Here is a 20,214-nt window from a genome sequence, read left to right on the forward strand (position 1 = left end):
TAAAATACCACAGGATGGTGTATGTCTCTTAAAATTATATTATAGACTAACAGAATATCATGAATTTAGAGGCCATCTAACTGAGGACAAGAATATTTTCATTGGCTCAAATGGGTCAAGATATTTTTATAGATGCTTTCAGTTTGCATTTAAGATGCTAATGGAGATGAAATTTAACTCTTTTCATTGACTATTGGAATAATAACATTTCAGAGTTGAACGGTACCATAACATATATTTAAGTGACTTCCCATCCACATAAGAATTATTTCAAATATCCCTGAAAGATGTTAAGTACTGGCTGGTGAGTACTCTGAGTGATTTGGAATTCATCATTTTCCCAATTCCTGTTTGGAAAGAGTGTTGCTGAAGTGTTGCAACATACATTAAGAATATTAGGAGAATTTGGGAAAAAAACAAACAAGGTAAATGAGATTGTAGGAATAAAAAGTTACTGAATGACAATAAAAAACAAAAAAAATTTAGATACGTTCCTAGTTTTTCTTCAAAACTCAACTGATCGCCTTATAAAAACCATAGTGTTTTGAACACTTCATACATAAAATATATGAAAGATATTTTAAATTTAAAATATATGAAAGATACCTAAAATAACTGAAAGATACCTAAACAAAAAGTCAAACCTAAACATGACTTTTCTCATTAAAATAAAATCCTGAAGTGGAAGAAAAACAATAGGATTATCTAATCTAAGGACATATGGCTCTATGCTTATCTATCCTTTCAGGCACTGGACAGTGGAAAACCCACCTGTCCTGATTCCACTTGGTCCCTAATGACAGATGGACATACTGGTGGGTGTTGTTTACATAGGCAGAGTACGGAGAAAGTTGAGAGGACCTCACGTTACTATTTGTGTTCTGTCCATTCCACTCCACCATACTCACCTCTTCATCTGGTAACTTCAAATAAAATATGCAAAACACTTAGCTATTTATTTTGATTTTCAAAAGTTAAAAGTAAAACTGTGATTTCATGTGGAATGTTAACATAAAAGAATGTAAAAATAAATATGACAAGATTATAATCATTTCAAAATACCAAGCATAGCCTTTCCTTCATCTTCTAATTCAAACCGAAGTGTCTGAAGTTCCTGTTCCATTTCTATCCGGAAGCCCTCCATTGACTCTCTGTGTGCATCTTTTAATGACTGAAGTTCTGCAGAATGTTTTTGTTGTAAATGATTTTCAAGAGCCTAGAATATGTGAAACATTTTCAAATTACTATGCTAGAATGCAGGTAGCAAAATACAAACAAAATAGTAACTAAAACTCAGTTATTTTTCAGAAAGAGTGTGTTTAATTCATTTTCAAGAAAATTAGTTGTAAGATAATGACTGTTAGAAAATAATCTAGTAGGGTCACTTCAGTAGAATAATCATCATGAAATCAGTTTGATTCAATATGTTTGAACTGGGTATGTATACCCTTTACATAAGATAGTTTTCAGATAAAGTTGTTTATTAAAGCTGCTAAGGGGTGTAAACCACCTAAGTCAATGATAAATCCTCTGTGGGTATAAACAGACTTAGGAAAGAGAAACACACTTTAACAAGAAAAGATCTGATTAGAAAAAGAGAGACTAACTCCAACCATATCAGTGTTTCATAGCAACTTTTTATAGTCATTTTTGCTTCTGCATTTGTGAACAGAAGCAAAAGCTCTGAGAGTAGTAGCTGGAAAAGAAACATACTTTTCATGTGAGTAGTTTTAAAAACTTGGAACAGACTACAGTTGACTAAGACTAAGGGAAGCTATACAGCCACAGGAAACAAAGAAACAGCTCAGGGTACTTCTAGTTTACAGACTAAAGTATGCCAGGAAGGGCTTCTCTTACTATAATCTGTAATATGAAAGGTTTCTGAGAAAGACACTATTGTAAATAGAACTCTGTATGTTTAATCATTACTCTAAAATGATGTTTTAAAAAATAGTACTTTGTTACTTATGTTCATTGCTTTAAAAGTGTTTCATTTCTGAAAATAAACCATCGGTTTCTTTGAATCCAGGTAGAATAAAGGACTTTTAGTTTAGACAAGATTACTTTGGTAGCTTGGCTACCTAGTGATGGACAATAATATTGTAGAGATTCTAATTTCTTTTGAAAAACAAAGTTCCAAAGAGACTGTGTAAAATCAAAGTACTGATGAGCCTATGTGTTATTCTGATTCACAAATGGTATTAATGGATAGACTATTTAGATAATTTAGCAATGAGGCCTTATTTTGTGTTTTAGTGAAGCAGAGTTGACATACAGTATTATATTAGCTTCAGGTATACAACAGTGATTAGACATTTATATGTATATATATATTACATATATACATATACACATAATGTATATATACATTACAAAATGCTCACCATGGTAAATGCAGTTACCATCTGTCACTATGCAAAGTTATTACAGTATTATTTACCGTATTCCCTGTGCTCTATTTTACAAACCTATTACTTGTTAACCGGCAACTTCCAGTTTGTTCTCTGTATTTATGAGTTTATTTCTATTTTGTTGTTCATTTGTTTTGATTTTTAGGTTCCACACATTAGTGAAATCATCCAGTATTTGTCTTTGTCAGTCTGACTTATTTCACTTAACATAATACCCTCCAGGTCTGTCTACACTGTCACAAATGGCAAGATCTCATTCTTTTTTATGCTAATATTCCATCACACATACATACCTTTATCCATTCATTTATTGATGAACACTTAGTTGCTTCCATATCTTGGCTATTGTAAATAATGCTGCAATGAATGTGGGGTGCATATCTTTCTTTTGTTTTCATTTTCTTTAGATAGAAGTAGAACTGTTAGACCATATGGTAGTTCTATTTTTAGATTCTAAGGCACCTCTATACTGTTTTCCACAGCAGTTGCACCAATTTACATTCCCACCAACAGTGCATGAGGGTTCCTTTTTCCCACACCCTCATCAACACTTACTTCTTATCTTTTTTATATCATGCCGATAGTGTGAGGTACTATCTCATTGTAGTTTCAATTTGCATTTTCCTGATGATTAATGATGTTGAGCGTCTTTTCATGGGTCTGTTGGCCATCTATATGCCCTCTTTGGAAAATGTCTATTTGGGTCCTCTGCCCATTTTTTAATTGAATTTTTGTGTTTGTGTTGAGTTGTATGAGTTCTCTATATATTTTGGATATCAACCTCTTATAAGATTTGTCATTTGCAAATATATTCTCCAATTCAGTAGGTTGCCCTTTCATTACTGCCTATTTATCTCTTAGGAGTTTTGTGTTTTTAGGCTTTACATTTAGGTCTTTAATCCATTTTTTAGTTTATTTTTGTGTATGGTATAAGAAACTGGTCCAGTTTCATTCTTTTGCATATGGGCTTTCCTAACACCACTTATTGAAGAGACTGTCTTTTCCCCATTGTATAGTTTTGCCTCTGCTGTCACTGATTAATTAACCATATAAACATGGGTTTATTTTTGGGCCATACTGTTCCACTGATCCATGTGACTGTTTTCGTACCAGTACTGTACTGATTATTATAGCTTTGTAGTATAGTTTGAAATCAGGAAGTTTGATACTTTGTTCTTAGTCATCATTTTGGCTATTTGGAGTCTTGTGTGGTTCTCGACAAATTTAAGAATTACTTGTTCTAATTCTGTAGAAAATGCCATTGGTATTTTTATCAAAATTGCATTGAATCTGTAGATTGCTTTGGGTAGTATGGATATATTAATAATATTAATTCTTTCAATCCATGAGCATCACATATCTTTCCATTTATTTGTGTCTTCTTTAATTTCTTTCATCAATGTCTTATGGTTTTCAGCGTACAGGTCTTTCACCTCCTTGGTTAGATTTATTCCTAGGTGTTCTGTTCATTTTTTATTCAATTGTAAATGGGATTGCTTTCTAAATTTTTCTTTCTGCTAGTTTGCTATTAGTATATAAAAGTGCAACAGATTTCTGTATATTAATTTTATAGTTTACAATTTTACTGAATTAATTTTTTAATCTAAATTTTTTGGTGGAGTGTTCAGGGTTTTCTACAGTATCATGTCATCTGCAAATGCTGACAGTTCTACTTCTCCTTACCAATTTGGATGTTTTGTATTTCTTTTTCTTTTCTGACTCCTGTGGCTAGACTTCCAATACTATGCTGAATACAAGTGGTAAGAGTGGGCATCCTTGTTTTGTTTTGTTCCTGATTTCAGAGAAAACCTTTTAGCTGTGGGTGTGTCATATATGGCCCTTAGTATGTTGAGATATATTCCCACTATCCCTACTTTGTTGAGAGTTTTATCATATATGGATATTGAACTTTGTCAAATGCTTTTTCAGCATTTATTGAGAAAATGTTTTTAATCCTTCCTTTTGTTAATGTGGTATATATATATCATGTTGAGTGATTGCAGATCTTGAACCATCCTTGCATCCCTGGAATAAATCCCTCTTGATTATGGTATATGATCCTTCTAATGTATTTTTTAATTCAGTTTGCTAAGATTTTGCTGAGGATTTCTGCATTATGTTCATTAGGGATAATGATGGTAATGAGGACTCAGTTTTAACCAAAGGAAACTCCTTAACTTTCCAGACAAAATCAATACTTATTGTACAGGCAAGTTAATGGTTTTTAAAAGAATATGACTTTTTTTTAACAATTTCTTTGTAACATACTACTTATTAAAATAGCATCTGCACACCATAAAGAATTAAAAGCAACTTATTTCTGTAATGACTATATATGGTGAACATTATTATTAGTAAAACTATGTTTTTCTATCAAATCTTTATCTTAATTATCATAAGTTCCTTAAATTAAAAAATGCAGTGTTAAGAAATGAACTAAACCGAAATTAATCACACTAAGACTATGTTAAACTAATATTTTAACATAGAAGTCAGTAATGGATATGGGAAGATTCTGGTATGTAGTATGAATAATAATGTATCTATTTAAGTCTCTTAGTGATTTGCCTGTATCACTACTTTTCTTATAACTTTGGGGCTGTACATAGGGAATTGTACTGTTTTAAAATGCCTCCAATTTCACTACATTATGAAATCTGTACATAAGAAAAAAATGTAAGAAAAAATAATGTGGATTAAAAAAATATATAAATTCCTTGGATACATGTGTCCTTCATAGATTCAGCCTGAAAGAGAAAAACTTAAAATTTGATAAAAGACTATTATAAGTTCAAGATAGTACTAAATGACTACAGTGGTTACAGTTCAGTAGGATTATGCAAAAATTTATTTTTTTTCTGTTAACTGTAAGACAAGCCAGATGATGTATTAGTCTCATCATCAATTAGCATTGTAATAGGAAAACAGAATTAACTGTTGGTCCAATCCAGTTTATGTAACTAGTGAGTGTATTTGTTCAGCACTGTGACCCCTGACACAAGAAGACAAATCCTAGAAAACACACTGAAATAAAGCAATACATAATTCTTTGGAGCCAAAAAAAAAAAGAATTCTTAAGTATTTGAAGGCTATTAATAATTAGGCTCTGGGATTACATTTGAACATATCCTCACATTACACTTACTCTTTGTTCCTTTTCCTTTTCTTCTTCCATAGTTTGAAATGCAAGGACATGTGCTTCTTTTAAAGATTTATGTCTTTGCTGATGTTGTTCCTCTAATTCTTCAAGCTCCTGTGTAAGTCTTTGTCGTTCTTGTGTGAATTGGGCTTGCAGTTGCTGCAAAGAAGTCTGAGACTGGGAAAGCTGCATCTCCAGGTTCTGTTTCAGCAAGGAAATCTATGCCACAAAATGGTACACAATGAAGAATAAATACAAGGCATATTTCACAAATTGCCAATCTAAGGAAAAAATGCATATCGGAGATATTAACTTTAGTAAAATAATTGCCTTAACAAAATACCACTTAAAATGTTTTACAGTATACCACAGATAACTAATCTTTGAATTTTCTTTTCAGTAATTGTTTTTCCCTAAAATATAGACCATTTTAGTGATATTAAGTTTGTAGACTCTCCAAAGGACACTGCAACTCACATTTAGAAATACAATGAATACCTGCTTTGCACTGTACTAAAACTTCACAATATGAAATTGAAAGACAACTAAAGTATTTATGAGGTTATGGTCATATCAAGGAGATAGTATGAAAAGTTGACCTGTGATCAGTTTTCGAACTGAGGCCGTGAAGCTGAATAGTCAAGACTGTGGGTTCTGCGTTTAAATCCTAGATCTGCCACTTGTTAGTATAAACACCTCAACAGGCTGTGTGAAGATAATGTATGTTACTATACATCACTTAGAACAGTCCCTGGCATGTAGTAAGTATTTGATAAGAGTATTTGAAGATTAATAAGCTATTCTTTGAAAGATTTATCAGTTTATAATTTAGAATCCTCGTGTAAAAAAAAAGATTTTCATTTCTCATTTTCAATTTAATTCAAAACTTGCAAACCTTCAATCTTTTTAAAAATCACAAGCATCCCACAATTCTCTAGTTATAGCCTTACAATGACAGGTGTTTTTCTTTTGCCATGGAAAAATGACTTGTCTCTCCTTTTAAAAACAGACCCTTAATATGTCTGCATTGCTTCTGTTTTAAAATATTTAAAATTAAGTCCTTTTTAGAGAATAAAAGCACAAGACATATACATGTGTGTATATGTGTGTATTTGTTTATATATACATTTGATGAAACCATTTAATTTGATCTTCACATCTCATGTATAGGAAACTATAACTTGAAACTAGATAACTGTATTCTAATAGAAATAGAAGACAAACTAAGAAGAAAGAACTTGAGGGAACCAGATAAAAGTTGTCAAATGTGTTCCATTACATAGCTTAAGATACTGTATGTATTTATATACACTTAGAATAGTTTCTGTGGCCAAGAAAGCTAATGGAAAAAAGAAACTTTAAAGTGAGTTTCTGTAATGGGAAAAGACTTTCTTTTGATTGACGGAAGGCAGATATGGGCTGCTTCATGTATCTCACATAGGAAGGTATCTGGGAAAGAAAAAGGGTAGAGAATCACCACAAATGCAAAAGTAAGAAAGGAGCAACTGGAATATAGGAGAGGTCAGAGGCAAGCAGCAGGAAATAGTCACAGGCTGTAGCGAGCTTAGGGTGGATGACTAGCTGTCTGGAAGGGTTTTGGACAAAGTTATCAATCAGAATTAGTTGTAAAGGCATAAAAAGCATGCCTTTAAAGAGACAGTCATACAACTGACACAGACGTTCAATCTGTTTTAATGCATTTCCCAAGTGACTCAACCTATTCAAAGTTTATGAATTCTACTTATTTTCTATATAGAATGATTTCATATTTAAGCCAAGGTGGACCTGCTGGACTCTGACACCAGGCAATGCAACTCCCTATACCTATAAAAGGCAGTAGCACCTGTGATTTACAGATTGAAAAAAAACCCTGCAAGTGTGGAAAATGTCTGAGAATAGAATGTCACAGCACCAGCTAATGCCATACCTGGGGACTAAGACAAATTATGCATGTGACTGCACCATTTTAAGCAAACAAAATCTGTATGAAATGAATATTAAGGATAATTCAAAAAGAAAAAATAAATCATAAAGAGTAAAAGGCAATAAAAATGTGTTTATGAATATATTAACGTGTAATTGGTAGTCATTTTCTTTCTAGCTAGCTGGTTCTTGAAACAGAGAAGGCACCTCCCTACCTACACTCTTCCCAAGTTCAACCCTAGTCCCAGACCTAGTGTAGGGATCCATGTGCCTGCCTTGTCTCTGGTGACAACATATATGACAACACATATGTTAGGACATACATGGGAATGGAAGGAAAAGATGATGTCACATGTAATGACTAATACTGTCAAAGCTATTACTTGGCCCCTGGACAAGTGAGGACTAAAATCCATGCAGTGAAGGAACTGCTGACCAAGCCATCTACCCCAGCACACATCTGTGTCCATCCAAAGAAAACCAGCATATCTTTCTGATTTGCACACAGGCACCACATGGGCTAGCAGTAGCCCTGGATCCTGTCCTCCAATTAAGTGTGTACTTAGGTTTATGAGAAGCTAATCAGTTCACAGCACTGTATCTTATTTTATGCAATTCCTACTTCAGTAGTGCACTGCATCAAATGGAGCCCCAGCATGTTAATCTGATGACAATTTGACTCACACTTGAACTATTTATGGATTAAATTTAAGATTAAAATGAAGGAAGTACCACAGTAATATAATAGTTATGCACTTAAAATCTAAGCACCCTTTCAAGCCTCTCCAGTTTAAATGAAACACACTAAATTATTTTACATCATAATATACTTTACCTTGAATTCACTACAATAATAATTTTCATTTTAGCAGACATGATTAATCTTTACATCTATACTCAAAAAAATATAAAGCACTTTTGAAAAGACATTATCATGCAATTTAGTGATCAAATATACTAAGTTTAGATATTTTGTATTCTTAACTTTGAAAGCACACCAAAGCAATATGAAGGTTATCTTAAAATATTTGGATTCATGCTCAAGACAGTAACATGAATGTATGCAGAAAGCCTTTATCATGCAATGCAGCATCAGAATCTACTTATTTTGTTCTAATTGTAAATAAATTGGAATTGCATTAAGTGGTTAGCCTTTATTGAGAAAATTGTATTGCACTTTAAAAGACAGAAATAATGAGCAAAGCAATGTAAAATTAACTAATGTTTTATAATTTTTACAATGTTTTATAGCTATAATGTAAGCATAGTAGAAATCAGTATACTTTATGGAAGTAATGTATTAAAACTTCATTAATTCAAAATAAAAGAGAAGAAAGATAGACTTGGCATCTTTGGTTGGGTTTGGAAATAGGTTGGGTAACCTAGATCAGAGCTTTTATTACAGAATTTTAGAAAGGCATTTATTGAATAAATACAGTTGCTTCAAATTATATGTTAATATTTAAAATATGCAGCATATGGTATTAATTTCTATACATTTATTATAATTTTAACTTTTTACTTTGATGATTTTGAATAAGCAAAAGGATCCTTATTTTAGAAAGAAATCTAAATCTGCATTTAAAAAAGTAATATAATAACAGTTTAGATATGAATTATATTTCTTTTTGGTCAATAGGCACCAGATACTCTGCAAACAATTTTAAACGCAAAACTTCACAGACAGTAATTGCGACCTTCTGATTTCTACCTCTTAAAGTACTGTTGTCTTTTTGAAAATGAAGTGTTGTGAAAACTTCAAAATGACAAAAATTTAAATTAAAAACATAGATACATTTTTCTTAAGAAGGGAAAGTTTTACTTTTTTCCTATGGGGCAGTTTCATAAGGATTCCACACCCCTGCAACGGTGCTTGAAGAAAAGCTTCTCAAAATAGAAAATGAAACATCAAATCTGAGGTACTGGATATGACTGGATGTCAACATGGGATCCGTCATTAATTATGCACAGCCTACCTACAACCTTTGGTTTGGATGCACTGTTGGTGGTTTACTACCCCCAAATGTTGGTCTTGTTACAGGAATGAAATAATATGAAAATATACAAATAATTTGTCCTTAAGACAAAGTATCTGCATTTCTCAAACCTCGCTGTGTATCAGAATCATCTTTGTAGATTTTAATAAATACACTTGCATAAGCCCCAACCCCTTATTTTCTGATTTAATAGGTCTGGAATTGGGCCTAGGTCACTTAACATATTTTGATTCCAAATTACCAAACTAACAAATGTTCACTGTAAATATATATATATATATATATATATATATATATATATATATATTTTTTACTGTTTCTTTTTATTTTGGAGTCAGTACTAAACCGTTACATGAGCAACATTATGGTTATTAGACTAGCCCCATTATCAAACCCCACCACATGGCCCGTAAGAGTCTCTGTTCATTAGCACAGGAATATGCTGTAGAAGTGCTACTGATCATCGCTGTTATACTGCCTTCCCCATGCCCGCCGCCCACCCACATTAGGTGTGCTACTCGTAATGCCCCATTTTCCCTCTCCTCCCTGCCTTCCAACCCGCGCTCCTCAGTCACACTCCTTTTGGTAACCGTGAGTCCATTCATGGGGTTGGTGAGGCTGCTGCTGTTTTTTTCCTTCTATCTTTTTCTTTTTTCTGATACTCCACACATGTGTGTGAAATCATTTCACACTTTTCTTTCTCTGTGTGTCTTATTTCACTGAGCATAATACCCTCTACCTCTGTCCATTTTGCTGCAAATGGTAGTATGCGTTTCTTCATATGGCTGAATAATATTCTACTGTCATCTTCTGCTGGACGCTTACCTTGGCTATTGTGAATAGTGCTGTGATAAACATAGGGGTGCGCATCTCCTTTTCAAACTGCGCTGTTGTATTCTATTATTTATTTCTGTATGAATGTGTTTAGTTAGCTAGCTTATTTATTTTTCATTTATTTATCATCAGTGTATTACTACATGACTAACATGTAGTTACACTAAACTCCCCCCATCAACAAGATTCCCCCTGATTCCCACTTGCAGTCACTGTCCATGAGCATATTAAGATACTTTATATTCCCTAGTTGTCTTCTTCCCTTCCACATTATACATGCTAATCCTACTGCACACATTCTCCCCCCCCCCACCACTTATTCGTCCATTCCCACCTATGCACATAAATCCCTTTTCTACTTGGTAACTGTAAGTCCATTCTTGGGCTCTGTGAATCTGGTGCTGTTTTGCTTCTTCAGATTACCCTTGGTTCTCCTTCTGCACAGGCGATTGCAATCATATGATACTTGTCTTACCACTCCTGGCTTATTTCACTGAGTATACTGCCCTCTTGTTCCATCCATGTTTTTGCAAATGGTAGGATTTGTTTACTTCATATGGCTGCATAATATTCGACTGTTCATCTACTGATGGACATTGAGCTTGGCTGTTTTGAATAGTGCTGGGATAAACAGGGGTGCACATGTTGTTTTTTTTTTGAGAGGGCATCTCATATTTATTGATCAAATGCTTGTTAACAACAATAAAATTCTGTATAGGGGGGTCAATGCTCAATGCACAATCATTAATCCATCTCAAGCCTAATTCTCATCAGTCTCCAATCTTCTGAAGCATAACGAACAAGTTCTTACATGGTGAATGAGTTCTTACATAGTGAATAAGTTCTTACATGGTGAACAGTACAAGGGCATTCATCACAAAAACTTTCGGTTTTGATCACGCATTATGAATTATAAACAATCAGGTCAGATATGAATATTCGTTTGATTTTTATACTTGATTTATATGTGGATCCCACATTTCTCCCTTTATTATTATTTTTATTTTTAATAAAATGCTGAAGTGGTAGGTAGATGCAAGATAAAGGTAGAAAACATAGTTTAGTGTTGTAAGAGAGCAAATGTAGATGATCAGGTGTGTGCCTGTAGACTATGTGTTAATCCAAGCTAGACAAGGGCAATAAAACATCCACAGATGCAGATTTCTCTCAAAACAGGGGAGGTGAGGTTCTAAGCCTCACCACTGTTGATCCCCAATTTCTCACCTGCTGGCCCCCCTGTGACTGTGCCTGTCTTAGGTTGTTCCTCCAAAGTTGGTAAGTGAGAGAGAAGCCATATTGTTTGAGAAGGTTAGCTTTTTACTTCTTTGCAGATTTATGCCCTGTGGCTTCTATGCCCAGCACTTGTCTCGAGGTATCTTTACCGCCTGGAGGAATTATGATGCTCAGTAAATTTGATATGAGGCATGAATTCTATTTAAGAGTTGTAATTAGGAAGGAAGAAGAAAAGCTATAGAGGTAGCATATGGAAGAAAACATGGGAGGATTGATTATTTCTTTGCCATATCTTCTTGTAGAGTACCTTAAGTATGTATAGGTTTTAAACTACTACCTTGTGCACACATATTAACATAATAGGAATACGGTGACATAAACTAAGCAAATCTATAATTACCAGCCATCTCCAGTGAAGCCAAGAAAACCAGTTAGGCACCCTAGGCATTTGTGAGAATTTGTCTATGATATGATGGATATTGTCCAACTGTACTTGAACAGTCTGAGAGAAATCAGACAAATTAAAGCAACCCATTTCTGGGATCTGTTCACATCCCATATGTTCTTTTAACCGTAGATAGTCTATATTCGTAAGATTTTGGAGCGCTACAACTTGCACCCCTCCCAACTCCTGGTTGAGTTCCAACAGTACAGATCCACTCAAATTCGTTGTCTCACTGTATGCACATGCCAGCCTAGACATCTCCCTCCTCATTCCAATGGCAAGTCCAGGAAACGGTGGGATGGACGCAGCCACAACCGCAGCATCGCCCGTATCCCTGTGGAGGCTTTTTGATGATCACCCCCTGGCACGAGTCCTCCAGAGAGTGCTGATGCCGGAAGCTCCTCCTCATATCATATCTTAGTTCATTTTCTGGGTAGCCAAGCTAGGCCTTGATCTTCTGCATAAAAACAAACAGACCCTTTGCCCACACTTTGACATGCCCTCTATACCACTGTGTAGAACTCATTGGAGGTCAGCACACAGGAACTGCTTTTTTTTTTCTTTTTAAGAGAAAGGAATGTTATCAGAAAAGAGTACTTCCATAGCCGATCACCTGACACCCTTTAAGTGATCAAAATTAAGGATATTTAAAGCATGCGTTAATCTTTGATTTACCAATAGTTTTATCCTATCAAGGAGTAATCCCCCTTTTCTTTTTCTTTTTTTCTTTTCTTTTTAATCTTTAATCTACACTTACATGAAGAATACTATGTTTACTATGCTCTCCCCTATACCAAGTCCCCCCTAAAAATCACATTACAGTCACTGTCTATCAGCATAGCAAAATGTTGTAGAATCACTACTTGTCCTCTGTGTTGTATAGCCCTCCCTCCCCTTTCTCCCTCCGCCCCTATGCATGCTAATCTTAATACCCCCTTTCTTCTCCCCCCCCCCCTTATCCCTCCCTGCCCACCCATCCTCCCCAGTTCCTTTCCCTTTGGTACCTGTTAGTCCATTTTTGGATTCTGTAATTCCGCTGCTGTTTTGTTCATTCAGTTTTTCCTTTGTTCTTATACTCCTCAGATGAGTGAAATCATTTGGTATTTCTCTTTCTCCACTTGGCTTATTTCACTGAGCATAATACTCTCCAGCTCCATACATGTTGCTGCAAATGGTAGGATTTTCCCTCTTCTTATGGCTGAGTAGTATTCCATTGTGGATATGTACCACATCTTCTTTATCCATTCATCTACCGATGGACATTTAGGTTGCTTTCAATTTTTGGCTATTGTAAATAGTGCTGCAATAAACATAGGGGTGCATCTGTCTTTCTCAAACTTGATTGCTGCATTCTTAGGGTAAATTCCTAGGAGTGGAATTCCTGGGTCAAATGGTAGGTCTGTTTTGAGCATTTTGATGAACCTCCATACTGCTTTCCACAATGGTTGGACTAATTTACATTCCCACCAGCAGTGTAGGAGGGTTCCCCTTTCTCCACAGCCTCGCCAACATTTGTTGTTGTTTGTCTTTTGGATGGCAGCCATCCTTACTGGTGTGAGGTGATACCTCATTGTAGTTTTAATTTGCATTTCTCTGATAATTAGCGATGTGGAGCATCTTTTCATGTGTCTGTTGGCCATCTGTATTTCTTTTTCAGAGAACTGTCTGTTCAGTTCCTCTGCCCATTTTTTAATTGGGTTATTTGTTTTTTGTTGAGGCATGTGAGCTCTTTATATATTCTGGACGTCAAGCCTTTATCGGATCTGTCATTTTCAAATATATTCTCCCATACTGTAGGGTTCCTTTTTGTTCTATTGATGGTGTCTTTCGCTGTACAGAAGCTTTTCAACTTAATGTAGTCCCACTTGCTCATTTTTGCTGTTGTTTTCCTTGCCCAGGGAGATATGTTCAAGAAGAGGTCACTCATGTTTATGTCTAAGAGGTTGTTGCCTATTGTTTTTTCCAAGAGTTTAATGGTTTCATGACTTACATTCAGGTCTTTGATCCATTTTGAGTTTACCTTTGTATATGGGGTTAGACAATGGTCAAGTTTCATTCTCCTACATGTAGCTGTCCAGTTTTGCCAGCACCATCTGTTGAAGAGACTGTCATTTTGTCATTGTAGGTCCATGGCTCCTTTATCAAATATTAATTGACCATATATGTTTGGGTTAATTTCTGGAGTCTCTAATCTGTTCCACTGGTATGTGGCTCTGTTCTTGTGCCAGTACCAAATTCTCTTGATTACTATGGCTTTGTAGTAGAGCCTGAAGTTGGGGAGTGAGATCCCCCCTACTTTCTTCTTCTTTCAGGATTGCTTTCGCTATTCAGGGTCTTTGGTGTTTCCATATGAATTTTTGAATTATTTGTTCCAGTTCATTGAAGAATGTTGCTGGCAATTTGATAGGGATTGCATCAAATCTGTATATTGCTTTGGGCAGGATGGCCATTTTGATGATATTAATTCTTCCTAGCCATGAGCATGGGATGAGTTTCCATTTGTTAGTGTCCCCTTTAATTTCTCTTAAGAGTGACTTGTAGTTTCAGGGTATATGTCTTTCACTTCTTTGGTTAGGTTTATTCCTACATATTTTATTCTTTTTGATGCAATTTTGAATGGAATTGTTTTCCTGATTTCTCTTTCTATTGGTTCATTGTTAGTGTATAGGAAGGCTACAGATTTCTGTGTGTTAATTTTGTATCCTGCAACTTTGCTGTATTCTGATATCAGTTCTAGTAGTTTTGGAGTGGAGTCTTTAGGGTTTTTTATGTACAGTATCATATCATCTGCAAATAGTGACAGTTTAACTTCTTCTTTACCAATCTGGATTCCTTGTATTTCTTTTTTTTGTCTGATTGCCACGGCTAGGACCTCCAGTACTATGTTAAATAACAGTGGGGAGAGTAGGCATCCCTGTCTGCTTCCCGATCTCAGAGGAAATGCTTTTAGCTTCTCGCTGTTCAGTATAATGTTGGCTGTGGGTTTATCATATACGGCCTTTATTATGTTGAGGTACTTGCCCTCTATTCCCATTTTGCTGAGAGTTTTTATCATGAATAGATGTTGAATTTTGTCAAATGCTTTTTCAGCATCTATGGAGATGATCATGTGGTTTTTGTCTTTCTTTTTGTTGATGTGGTGGATGATGTTGATGGATTTCCGAATGTTGTACCATCCTTGCATCCCTGGGATGAATCCCACTTGGTCATGGTGTATGATCCTTTTGATATACTGTTGAATTCTGTTTGCTAATATTTTATTGAGTATTTTTGCATCTACATTCATCAGGGATATTGGTCTGTAATTTTCTTTTTTGGTGGGGTCTTCGCCTGGTTTTGGTATTAGGGTGATGTTGGCTTCATAGAATGAGTTTGGGAGTATTCCCTCCTCTTCTATTTTTTGGAACACTTTCAGGAGAATGGGTATTATGTCTTCTCTGTGTGTCTGATAAAATTCCGAGGTAAATCCGTCTGGCCCCGGGGTTTTGTTCTTGGGTAGTTTTTTGATTACCGTTTCAATTTCTTTGCTCGTAATTGGTTTGTTTAACTTCTGTGTTTCTTCCTTGTTCAGTCTTGGGAGCTTGTATTTTCCTAGGAAGTTGCCCATTTCTTCTAGGTTTTCCAGCTTGTTGGCATATAGGTTTTCATAGTAGTCTTTAATAATTCTTTGTATTTCTGTGGAGTCTGTCATGATTATTCCGTTCTTATTTCTGATGCTGTTGATTTGTGTTGATTCTCTTTTTCTCTTAATAAGTTTGGCTAGAGGCTTATCCATTTTGTTTATTTTCTCAAAGAACTAGCTCTTGGTTTCGTTGATTTTTTCTATTGTTTTATTCTTCTCAATTTTGTTTATTTCTTCTCTGATCTTTATTATGTCCCTCCTTCTGCTGACTTTAGGCCTCATTTGTTCTTCTTTTTCCAGTTTCGATAATTGTGATGTTAGACTATTCATTTGGGATTGTTCTTCCTTCTTCAAGTGTGCCTGGATCGCTATATAATTTCATCTTAAGACTGCTTTCGCTGCATCCCACAGAAGTTGGGGCTTTTTGTTGTTGTTGTCATTTGTTTCTATATATTCCTTGATCTCTATTTTGATTTGTTCATTGATCCATTGATTATTTAGTAGCATGTTGTTAAGCCTCCATGTGTTTGTGAGCCTTTTTGTTTTCTTTGTAGAATTTATTTCTAGTTTTATACCATTGTGGTCTGAAAAACTGGTTGGTAGAATTTCAATATTTTGGAGTTTACTGAGGCTCTTTTTGTGAGCTAGTATGTGGTCTATTCTGGATAATGTTCCATGTGCACTTGAGAAGAATGTATATCCTGTTGCTTTTGGATGCAGAGTTCTATAGATGTCTATTAGGTCCATCTGTTCTAGTGTGTTGTTCAGTGCCTGTGTGTCCTTACTTATTTTCTGCCTGGTGGATCTATCCTTTGGGGTGAGTGGTGTGTTGAAGTCTCCTAAAATGAATGCATTGCAGTCTATTTCCCTCTTTAGTTCTGTTAGTATTTGCTTTACATATGCTGGTGCTCCTGTATTGGGTGCATATATATTTAGAATGGTTATATCCTCTTGTTGGACTGAGCCCTTTATCATTATATAGTGTCCTTCTTTATCTCTTGTCACTTTCTTTGCTTTGAAGTCTATTTTGTCTGATATTAGTACTGCAACCCCTGCTTTCTTTTCACTGTTATTTGCCTGAAGTATGTTTTTCCATCCCTTGACTTTTAGTCTATGCCTGTCTTTGGGCTTGAGGTGAGTTTCTTGTAAGCAGCATATAGATGGGTCTTGCTTTTTTATCCATTCTATTACTCTGTGTCTTTTAATTGGTGCATTAAGTCCATTTACATTTAGGGTGACTATTGAGAGATATGTACTTATTGCCATTGCAGGCTTTAGATTCGTGGTTACCAAAGGTTCAAGGTTAGCTTCTTTAGTATCTTACTGCCTAACTTAGCTCGCTTACTGAGCTGTTATATACACTGTCTGGAGATTCTTTTCTTCTCTCCCTTCTTATTCCTCCTCTTCCATTCTTCATATGTTGGGTGTTTTGTTCTGTGCTCTTTTTAGGAGTCCTGCCATCTAGAGCAGTCCCTGTAAGATGCCCTGTAGAGGTGGTTTGTGGGAAGAAATTCCCTCAGCTTTTGCTTGTCTGGGAATTGTTTAATCTCGCCATCATATTTAAATGATAGTCGTGCTGGATACAGTATTCTTGGTTCAAGGCCCTTCTGTTTCATTGCATTAAATATATCATGCCATTCTCCTCGGGCCTGTGTGGTTTCTGTCGAGAAGTCTGATGTTAGCCTGATGGGTTTTCCTTTATAGGTGACCTTTTTCTCTCTAGCTGCCTTTAAAACTCTTTCCTTGTCCTTGATCCTTGGCATTTTAATTATTATGTGTCTTGGTGTTGTCCTCCTTGGATCCTTTCTGTTGGGGGTTCTGTGTATTTCCGTGGTCTGTTCGACCCCAGTTTGGGGAAGTTTTATTTCCTCCCCCAGTTTGGGGAAGTTTTCAGCAATTATTTCTTCAAAGAGACTTTCTATCCCTTTTCCTCTTTGTTCTTCTTCTGGTACCCCTATAATATGAATCCTATTCCTTTTGGATTGGTCACATAATTCGCTTAGTGTTGTTTCATTCCTGGAGATCCTTTTATCTCTCTCTATGTCAGCTTCTATACGTTCCTGTTCTCTGGTTTCTATTCCTTCAATGGCCTCTTGCATCTTATCTATTCTGCTTATAAATCCTTCCAGGGTTTGTTTCACTTCTGTGACCTTCTTCCTGACATCTGTGATCCCCCTTCGGACTTCATCCCATTGCTCTTGCATTTTTCTCTGCATCTCTGTCAGCATGTTCATGATTTTTTTTTGAATTCTTTTTCAGGAAGACTGGTCAGGTCTGTTTCCTTCTCAGGTGTTGTCTCTGTGATCTTTGCCTATAGTTTTGCCTTTTCATGGTGATAGAGATAGTTTGCAGAGCTGGTACGAGTGACAGCTGGGAGAGCTTTCCTTCTTGTTGGTTTGTGGCCTTCCTCTCCCCCTTCACGAGGCGCTGTGTTCTCACAGGTGTGGATGTTGTCTGGATGTTGTCCTGTGTCCTCCGGTCTCTATTTTAGGAAGGGTTGTCTTTGTTATATTTTCATAGATATATGTGGTTTTGGGAGGAGATTTCCGCTGCTTTACTCACGCCATCATCCTGGCTCCGCCCTCCAATATATATATTTTTTAACTTAGGAGTTTATAAAGTAAATGGGAAAATCTTCATTTCCTTCCCTTGTCAAATCTCTGCCCCTGAGGGTAACCAGTGTAACACTATGGTATCTCCCCAGACTCTAAGACTTACCTCTTTCCTGATATGGTTGCTTGTTTTCCTTCTTTCTTTCTTTTTTTAACCACATCATGTGTAAATGGCTAGATAATTACAACAAATGTAGAGTGTGCATCTGTCAAGTTATGAGAAAATATTGGCTATGTCTCACACACACGTTACTTGAGGGCCTTGGGGCATACCTCAAGAGACCAGTGCTTAACGTCCAAAGAAGCTCAGAGACCCATGGGCTGCTGACTTGGACATTCCAGATGTTTTGCACAGGGGAATAAACAACACTTCAACGTGAAACCAGGAGGGTGTCCTGACCTGCAGATGTTGGTATGTGATGGAGTGACTTTTCATACCAAATACTATGTAGCTTACTCCACGATGAGTATGTCCATGGGTATATTTAATGATGGTTAATGATTTTTGCCATTAAGGAGGCCATAAGTTTGTTTTTTCCCTTACTAGGGGTATTTATAGAGTACACATATGCATGATATTTAGGTATCTCATTCTTTAGAATGAGTACACAGACTTCCTATGACAGGCACTGTTCCTTGCCTCTCCAACAGCCAATCTCCCCTTTTCCTTTCTTCTCTGCTGAACTCTTGAGTTTGTTCAGAGACTGTTTGTAAATCCCTGTCTTAAAGAATGTAGGCCCCTCTCCTAGCAACAAAGATAAATTATGACTAGGGTAGGGAGGTCACAGTAATCTAATTCTAAGGACATGTCACCCTGTTTTAGTTCAAAAGATAAAAGGAAGTATGTGGGAAATTTTGGGGGAAATATTTTATTTCCAGAAAAAATGTAAAAAATGCTTGGAAAGCCTGTTGCATTAGCACAGTAGTTCAAGAACAGGAGAGCTGGAGCTGAGCAGCCATACAGCAATAATGAGATGACAAACTTAACACATGGAGCATGACAAAGGCAGAAGTACAGAATGTACCTAAGAACTTAATTTTATCTGGACAGCTTAAACCACTGAGTTAACTGGGTGTTCAGCTGTTGATAGTCAAATGCATCTTAACAGACATAGTTCCAAAATACAGATACACTATAATTACTTTCACCTTTCCTGATGAAAATTTAGATCGTCTCACCTATGCTGCTATTACAAATATCGTATGCACACACAAGCTCAAAAAGCAAATGGTCTGGACGTGCAGACTTGAGAGCCTAGTGGAAGGCTGCATGTGTCTCTCTGTTGAAAACATTTCATAGGTGCCTTTAATGCTCAGTCACAGTTGAGAACCAAAGCCCTGGAATTCATGAAACAAAAGATTTTCCCTGCTTCTTTTACTATAATGTTAAAAGCAATGTGTAGAGAAGTCTTTGAAGCCCTGGGCCTTTTACTTGGCCTCTGTTCTCAATTCATTTTATAAGAGCAAGAAGGGAAACAAAATAAAGTATTATTTTCCTCAAGTAATATTACCTATGGTCTTTTCTACCGTAGCTTTTATCAATTTATCAATTTATCAAAATGTTGGTGAACAAAAATACTGGTGTTTATCTTGTGCTCCTGTGTATTTTTAAAGAAGGCTGTAAGTATATCATGGTTTTTCAAAACTCATTTGCTTTTTAAAGCACAGGTTTTGTGTGAGAGGGTTCATTCCTTTTTGTAAAAACAAGAAAATTAGTAAGAAAAAACAACTGGAAAGATAGGATATGTAAATAAAATTTTATTTTTGATCAGTTAGAAGTATAGAGTTGTGTTGAGCCAGAATTTTGATAAGGTCAACACAAATTATTAGGAAGTCTAAACCATATGATGTTAGTATTCAGTTCAGTACTTCCAAATGTAGAAAACAACTTTAAAAACTGCTAACATATGTTCAGAAAAGAACAGTAAAGATAATTTATTATCATGTCAACAACTTATATAAACACTCATGTAAAATGTTTGAAGGGGCCTGAATATT

The 20,214-nt window shown here is 35.7% G+C and overlaps 1 protein-coding gene across 9 annotated transcripts in view; it reads right to left on the reverse strand.

Annotated features, from left to right (window-relative positions):
- The window catches only part of FAM184A (family with sequence similarity 184 member A), a 125,671-nt gene that overhangs the window by 20,250 nt on the left and 85,207 nt on the right, over positions 1-20,214 (reverse strand). For all 9 annotated transcript variants that reach the window (XM_036993482.2, XM_036993473.2, XM_036993488.2 and 6 more), the window contains 2 exons: positions 5,557-5,769; positions 1,063-1,216 (listed from right to left, as the gene is read on the reverse strand). In XM_036993482.2, the coding sequence (XP_036849377.2) occupies positions 1,063-1,216; positions 5,557-5,769 (367 nt within the window). The remainder of the gene's footprint in view (positions 1-1,062; positions 1,217-5,556; positions 5,770-20,214) is intronic.

The sequence above is a fragment of the Manis javanica genome, chromosome 13 (genome assembly GCF_040802235.1).
Source record: "Manis javanica isolate MJ-LG chromosome 13, MJ_LKY, whole genome shotgun sequence".
NCBI lineage: Eukaryota > Metazoa > Chordata > Mammalia > Pholidota > Manidae > Manis > Manis javanica.